This window comes from Atta cephalotes (genome assembly GCF_000143395.1).
Source record: "Atta cephalotes unplaced genomic scaffold scaffold00003, whole genome shotgun sequence".
NCBI lineage: Eukaryota > Metazoa > Arthropoda > Insecta > Hymenoptera > Formicidae > Atta > Atta cephalotes.
In genome coordinates, this window is record NW_012130067.1 from 358,153 (window position 1) to 366,673 (window position 8,521).

Below are 8,521 nucleotides of genomic sequence, written 5' to 3' on the forward strand. Positions count from 1 at the left end.
TCGGTTCGGTGATAGTAGTTGCGCATTCCGGCCGGTTACGCCTGTCCGAGAAATGCAGTTCTGAATCGGTTTGCGAGTTGCGCTCATTGCGCTCATTGCGCTTTCGCGGGGTGGGTGGCGACGAACGAGACGTGGAGGAGGGACGCGAGTCGTCGTGTATTCGGTATTGTTAGCGCGCGCGTTCCCATTTCCAAAGTACGTGTCGTCGGTTTGTTGCCGAGACGGCAGCTGACAGCAGGGAGCGAGAGTTGACGCTGCCGGATTTCGGCAACAGAAGAGAAGCAAGCGAGCGAGGCGAGGAAAGTAAGGAGGTGGAGAGAGTGAGAGCGAATGAGAGAGGCAGGGTAGCAAGATGGCGAGCTCCTTAACGTGGTCGTGTTGCCTGCGTTTTAAATTCAGTCCGGAGGAGATTGAGCAGCGTTATAAGAGCCAGGAGATCGACCGGATGCTAGAGAAGGATCGGCAGACGTTTCGCCGGCAGGTAAAGCTGCTGCTGCTTGGCGCGGGAGAGAGCGGCAAGTCGACATTCCTCAAGCAGATGCGGATCATTCACGGTATCAAGTTCGAGGTAAGGACTCGAGGAGTTCCATGCGTGCGGCACCACGTGATGAAATCGGTGTCGTCTCGCAATATTTGTAATATTCGAATATTGGTTTGGTTGTCCTATGATCAATGCCATCTCGTGTATGACACCTAGTTTGTATTTAATTAGCGAAATATTTAACCTTCACATAACACATTAATGTATCTATTTTTTTACTATAATTGAGCATAGTATTTTATTTGTTGAAATTGCATTGTGGATTTTTTGCGAAAAGAATGAAGCATTGGCCAATTTTTTTTGATGAGAAGATATATAAAATACAATAACAGAGTACAAAGGTATTCCTAAAATAAAACGTTCAAAAATGCAATATATATCTATGTGATTTCAAATTTCAACTATTTTACTGGTTTCCATAAATAATGATATTTCAATTTCCATTGATAATTAATTCTTGATTTAACTTATTTTTTATAGTTAAAGAATAAATTAAATCTAGATTAAAATTAATCTACGTTAGTAGAAATAAATATTAATCAGTTTGTTTTGCTAAGAGTTCTATAATGAGCCGATAGTTTTGGAAATCTTAAGTAGTCATAAGTCTTAATGGTGAAATTAGCCAATAGTCAACTTGTATGAGTAAAGATTTGAGCACAAGAAATTGTTGTAATACTTGCATAGACTTATATTGCAAACATAAGCAATGTACAAGCTTTGGCATATGACATAACTTATTGTCTTGGAAACATGACAATAAGTTGTATACCATACTCCAACCTCATGTGTTACTTACGTCCATAACTTAATAAGTATTACTACTCTTGTGCTCAGATTCTAAGATTAAGACTAGTTAGAATTTTGATTACTGACTCTCATTGTAAAATATGATATATGATATATATATATATATATATATAGATATATAGAATAAGAATTATAATGCTTATATATTTCTAGAAAAGAAAAAAAATGTCGAATATGAGTAATATAGTGAATAAATAATACAGTATGTTTATATGTATATGCGTATGTATAATAAATTATGTATGAAACATATAGAAGACAAAAAAAGATAAGGAATAAAATCATGGATTGTAAAAAAAGCATTGATATCGATTTGACATGCGATATTTTCTGTCATATCTCAGAATAAATATTTTTCATTGAAATTGGCACATTAAATATTTAATTATAAATAAAAATTGCTAATTTGTTACTAATTTCGTTTTAAGCATCAAGCATATATTTTTCTTGATATTTAATGTTATTATATTTTCAAAATATATTATAAAAGCATAAATATCATGTTTCTTTTATATAAGAAATATTTTTCAGAGAATTGGAATTGATATTATGTATTATATATTTTTTCAGCCTGAACTAATTAAGGAATATCAACATGTAATCTATCAGAATATAATAAAGGGTATGAAGGTTCTAGTAGATGCACGGGATAAACTAAATATTCCTTGGGAGAACTCTAAGAATTACGATATCGGTTTTCAATTACTCAAGTTTGAGAATACCATGGTGTTGGATACTAGATTATTTCTGCATTATGTGCCAGCATTGCAGAGTTTATGGACGGATGCATCGATTAAAAGAGCATTCGACAGGCGAAGAGAATTCCAATTAGTAAGATCTTTTCTCTTTTTTTTTTTTAATTGCACAGGTACGAATCTTGTGCATGCATTGTGCAACTGATATAAATGTAATAATTGTTTATTATTATTTTATTATTTTTTAACTTATGTGTTGTATTTATATGTGATTTGATATTTCCAGAGTGATTCTGTTCAGTACTTCTTAGATAATCTTGATAGGATTGCAAGAGTGGTAATATATTTTACAATTTATAATTACAATAATTAATATATATATTTTTATTTACTATAAAGTGTAAAGACAAATGTGTTTGTGTGTATGTTGTTTTGTAATTTTTATTATTGTCTACAAAGTGTATAAATACTTTTTAGGATTATACACCGACACATCAGGATATTCTACACTGTAGAAAGGCGACAAAAGGAATTTCTGAATTTGTAATACCGATTAATAATATTCCATTCCTCTTTGTTGATGTTGGCGGTCAAAGATCTCAAAGGCAAAAATGGTATCAATGCTTTGACTGCGTGACGTCTATACTTTTTCTTGTATCATCATCGGAATTTGATCAAGTCTTGTTGGAAGATAGGTATGTTATTTTTTTGTTTATTTTACAAGATCGTAAAATGAATGATAATGTTTTTGTTTGATTATCAATTAATCTTGTAGGAGAACTAACAGATTGGAAGAATCTAAGAATATATTTGATACAATCGTGAATAACATGATATTTTGTGGTGTGTCTATAATTTTATTTTTAAACAAAACGGATTTGCTCGATAAAAAAGTGAGGTCACAGGATACAAATATCCGTTACTATTTTCCACAATTTGCGGGTGATCCACATTCCATGAAGGACGTGCAAAATTTTATCCTCGATATGTTCGTCTCGGTTAAAAGAGATCCAAGGAAACCGTTGTTTCATCATTTCACTACTGCAGTAGACACAGAAAATATTAAAGTCGTCTTTAATGCTGTGAAGGATACTATTCTGCACCGAAACTTAGAGTCCCTTATGCTTCAATAGTGTAGAAGTGGAGTAATTAATCAGATAAAACAGCTAGTAAAACAAAGGTATGCATCAGAAATTAACACTTAATATATTATTAATCCAATTTGTAGTTTTCGAAGAATATTGCAATATACACTACGTCAAAACACATTTTGATAAGACAATATATATGTATGAATTATACAACTTTTGAATATTTACTTCATATATAGATACATTTACAGTAAAGAAGAAAAAACTGCCTAATGTAAAGATATATTTAAAAAAATTTGACTTTATATACACTGTGTATGCGTGCGTATACATGCATGTGCGTGTGTGCATGTTTATAAATAAAAATATAAATATATATGTATATATGTATATATGTGTGTATATATATATATATATATATATATATATATATATATGTGTGTGTATGTGTGTGTGTGTGTATATAGAGTGAATCATGATGAATGTCTCAGTATTTTACCATAGGAGATGAATTATCGACTGTAATTGGAAAAAACGTAGGAGACCACGCCTAAAAGAGAAATATTCATCTCCCATGGTAAAACATTGAGACATACATTACGATTCAGTCTGTATGTATGCATATGTATATATATATGTATGTGTATGTATGTATGTATGTATGTATATGAGATACATTTTTATTATACTTTTGATAAATATTGAACGATTGCGAGATCATTACAAACTCTATTGTACATAATTTTGTATTCTATATATTGTCAATAATTTCTACGATAATGGTTTGTATAAAAAGAAAGGATCAGTTGCAAATAATTCAGTTTAAATTCTTCGGTTTTTTTGTGTAGCTATGGTTGCTAGGAGACATTATTAGCATTATTTATGTCATTCTATCTTCGATTTATATATGAACGATAAAGATGGAATGACCAATAATGCTAATTTTTCCAAACGCATCCTATATAAATAATTCAATGTTTTTCCCATGATTTAATATATATAAGATTATTGCTGGTTGATATATTAAACTAGAATTCACAAATCTATAATTAACTTATTTTTTATTTAAGATTAATTATTTTTATTATTGAATACATTAATCGCATGAAATGCCAAAGATAATGATTGCGTTCCTTCGTTTTATGTTCGTTATCATACTTCTACATAATAGACTTTTAGATTCAACATGATGTTTTTTTGCAATCGCTTTTGGCATTCAAATGATTAAATAACAAGAAAACCAAATATTAGTTTTCAAGCCATATAAACCAAATGAAGCTAACCAGTTTGTGTTCAAATTGCTGTGGAAAAAGTTCATCCATTTTTTTCCGAAGGAGCAATGTTATTTAATATAATCAAGGTTGGAAAAGTTACTTTGTAAAAATAGCTAATTACAGTTACAGTTTGTTTTTGTTTCAAAAAGTAACTAATTATGGTTTCAAATTACCTACTTTAAAAAGTAACGAGTTACAGTTTTAGTTACTCAGAAAGTAACTTTTTCAGTTTGTTTATTATTACAGAACAACAGTAACATTTTGATACTATTAGAGCTAACAAAGAAAAAGATTGATTTACACTTTATATTTTTATATACATACATGTTAAACAAGTTGTATATGATAGTAGTACTGTAACTTTCGTTAATACGCCTTATACCTCGAAAAATACTTAGAAAAAATGACTTTATTATAATGTTGGAAAGCTCTCCACATCAGCTATTAAATTAAATCTGGAATGAAAAATAGGGTTTTCGCACTAAAAAATCGACTTAACCTTAACAACATTTTTCAATAAATGTAATAAATAAATAGATCTTTTTCAAGCCTATAACTTATGTCTGAAAATTTTTTTCAAAAATGCTTTGTTTTCAAAACCTATTCAACCATTTCCAGAATTTTGATTAATTAAAGGACTCTCAATCTTAAAATATAATAAACAAAGCAATAAAAACAAGGTTACTGAGAGTTACAATTATATTAGAAAAGAAGAACGAAGTTATATTAAAGTTACTGAAAAAAATAACTCTAACTGTAAAAGTTTTTTATACTGATGCTAGATGGTCATTTTTAGCGTCAAAAATTTTTATATTATATATTTGTCAATTTTTATTATGCTGCAAACGTCAACGTCAACATCAGCATGAAAACACGCTTCAACTTAGTTACAAAAGTAAAAGTAGTACTTTCCAATCCTGAATATAATAATATTTAAATCTTTGTTTCTTACATCGAATAAATGAATTGTAGGCTGCTATTATTGTCATTTAACTGAAGATAATTATACATTAATTAAAATTGTTTTTCCCATAGATATCTAGCTAAAGTGCTGATATTGAATCGTGTTTTTTTTATAAAAATTGTTTGAAAATATTAAATTCTTTATTTTTTTTTTTATGTAAATATTTAATTTTTTATATATTATGTATCATCTGTTATATATCTTTATATACATAATATAGAAGAAATTGTATATTTGTTAAATTAAATACAATATATGAAGTACAAAATCATAAATTTTAAAGAAATATAATAGCAGCTGTTTTTAATTTGAATGTAATTATATCACATCATAAGTAACAAGTTTTGTAACAAGTTTTATTTGTCTATTCTGTATATTTGATAACTGATCCTTTATTGATTATTACACTTTTAGAAGAAAAATAAAATCAGTATTATTTTTTTCGTAGTATGCGAATTAACCAAATTTTTTACTTTCTACATTATTTACCAGATTAGAACAGCAATTTGTATGAAATATATCTAATTTAGCATTATAAATTTAATATTGTATTTGTTTATGAATTTTATAATTTTATGATTGCAAATGGATGTCGATTTGAAAAAAATCTGACACAGTTGAACTGAATATTGTAATACCAAAAATTCTGAAGAAAGTAAATGTATTTTTTTGTAGTATAAATTATTGTCAAATTGTGTGTGTGTTTCTGGTAACAAACGTTAATATTGTTTTACTATGTGCATATGCATATAAACTGTATTTAAAGATTTTATGTAATAATGTTGATGATTAAGGAGATAGTTGGGTTCTATGTATAGAATCAAATCATCATTTTTGTACGTTATTCTAAATTTTATCTTTTATTAATTAAAAATGGATATATACAAGATGTTTGATAATTATTTGTATAAGGTTTGTAGGTAAATAGAGTGGATAAAATTGAGTCGAAAAATTCTGTACCATTTTGTAATTTTTGCAGTAATTAATGGGATATTAATTACTAAAGATTGTTAAATGAACCTGGATTTTTCGAAGTTTCGCGGTTTTGTTCTCGCCGTGCGCTTGCAGGTATTACATCGGAATACATGTTTATTCAATCTTTAATAAATAATATTTTGTTAACTGTTACAAAAAATTACAAAATGATACTGCTCTACTCAGTTTAGTTTGCTGCCCACAAGCGTTGTTAATAATTAATAGACACTACGTGCATTTTGTTTGTGCACGCGCATACATACACAAAATTCGTAACATATGATGTAATCGAGTTGATTTTTTTTATATGAAAAAATAAGTTGAAAGCGTAGAATAAATTTTTTTGGAATGAGGCTTTGTTTTCGAGAAAATATACTTTAAATATTTTACATAGATTTAATTTATAAATTAAAACACTTAGAACACGTTAGAAAACGTTAGAATTTACTTCAAAGAGCAGAATTATGTACTCGACAGAATGGACATTTTCAACAATTTATAATATTTATCTATTTAAATGGAATAAAATTTATAATTCGTGAATATTCTATTTTTGTCATGTATTTTTGATTACCCAATACAATAATGAATACAAACATGAGCAGAGATAATAGTTTACATCCAAATCCATGAGTCGAGACATAATTAAGTTCACACGTATTCGACGCATATGTAAAATCAATTTTTTCAGACACAAAGTCTTTTGAAAAAATTTTGTTATATGTTTTTGACTTATTTTTTCATGTAAAATTAGCCTCTTTCTGAGTTCACGAATACACGTATGTATATATATACATGCAATACATATTTTTCTAAACATCATTATAGTTATGCTACAAGCCATTCCAATTCTATAGATTATTTATTACATAAAATCTTTGTTTTAATGTGTAAAAGTTTAATAAAGCGGTATAAATTTAACAAATAAATATTTGTAATATACATTTTTATTAACTAAAATTATTCTAATTATGTATTAAATTACACATATATGTATGTATATATGTATGTATATATGTATGTATATATGTATATATGTATGTATATGTATGCGTGTCACGTGTACGTATGTACATATATGCTGTGCGTCTGTTATGTATAAAAAAGATATTGAGATATATCGCATTTAAGCTTTTATACATAAACATTATTTCATACAAACAGCTGATTGTATAAAAAATAATTGATAATCGGTATATTTTGTAAATGATATTTTTACATTCCTATAAAGATAATCAGGTCCAATTTCAACGTTTTTGTAACAATAGTATTGCCTTGAACATACCTTGTTTTTATACTAGTTCTTATGTATATGTCGTTTACATACAATTGATATGTTAATACTCCTCACACAGAGAAAACGTGTATGATTTTTATAAAAAGATTTACAAGAAATATAAAAAAAACATTCATCACATAAACAAATTCGTAAGTATAAGTTTTAGTAATTATATTTTATGTACAAAATTCTACGAACAACTCAGCTTAATAGAAAATTCTTTTGATATTAAGTAGTCAAATCATAGATGCGGTTAAAATTCGGGGAATTATGTTATTAGCATTTGGTATATATCTTACATTATGCTGCGGTTATATTTTATTGAAACTATATTTTTGAACTATATATCGATATATGATAATGGATATATCATATATAGTAATTCTATTAAGCTATTTATAAATGGAACAAAAAATATATATGTAAATGATACAAACTTGAAATTTTATTATAATAACATAGATTGAGACTATAATAAATATGATAACATATTTCTTGAAAAGTTCCAAAATTTTTATATCATTTTTCTCAAATTCTCTAAAATGATTTTGATACATCCAATTTAATCTACTTAATGTATTTCAAGTCATAAAAAAGTTGTATAAAATGCCAAATGTTGAAATAACGTCATATTTATATATACTTTTATTCATACTTACATTCATAAATTAAAAAGAAGGAAATAAGAATGACTATTTTATTTACTTTTTTCCTCTAATTAAAAAAAAGGATATGAATATTAAAATGAAGGAATAATGGATTGCGTATGTTTGTGTATATACATAGATAATGATTAATTTTAAATACTCTCATTACTTTTAGCGCAGCCATGCTCTTTATATTTCATATTTTTCATTTAAATTTAATAATATTTAAAAAATTGTTTCCATGAAAC

At 27.4% G+C, this 8,521-nt stretch overlaps 1 protein-coding gene across 1 annotated transcript; it reads left to right on the forward strand.

Annotated features, from left to right (window-relative positions):
* Positions 1 to 352: 352 nt before the first annotated feature.
* LOC105624301 (guanine nucleotide-binding protein subunit alpha homolog) lies at positions 353 to 3,176 on the forward strand. The gene is made up of 5 exons (XM_012205664.1): positions 353 to 568; positions 1,919 to 2,179; positions 2,330 to 2,380; positions 2,521 to 2,738; positions 2,819 to 3,176. The coding sequence occupies exons 1-5, from the start codon at positions 353 to 355 to the stop codon at positions 3,174 to 3,176; spliced, it is 1,104 nt and encodes a 367-aa protein (XP_012061054.1).
* Positions 3,177 to 8,521: the final 5,345 nt, after the last annotated feature.

Bases quoted from the DNA above. Each gene is read 5' to 3' on its own strand.
- LOC105624301 (XM_012205664.1), top strand. From the start codon at position 353: ATGGCGAGCTCCTTAACGTGGTCGTGTTGCCTGCGTTTTAAATTCAGT. The intron at 569-1,918 runs GTAAGGACTCGA...ATATTTTTTCAG, and splicing joins TTCACGGTATCAAGTTCGAG to CCTGAACTAATTAAGGAATA. The intron at 2,739-2,818 runs GTATGTTATTTT...TTAATCTTGTAG, and splicing joins CAAGTCTTGTTGGAAGATAG to GAGAACTAACAGATTGGAAG.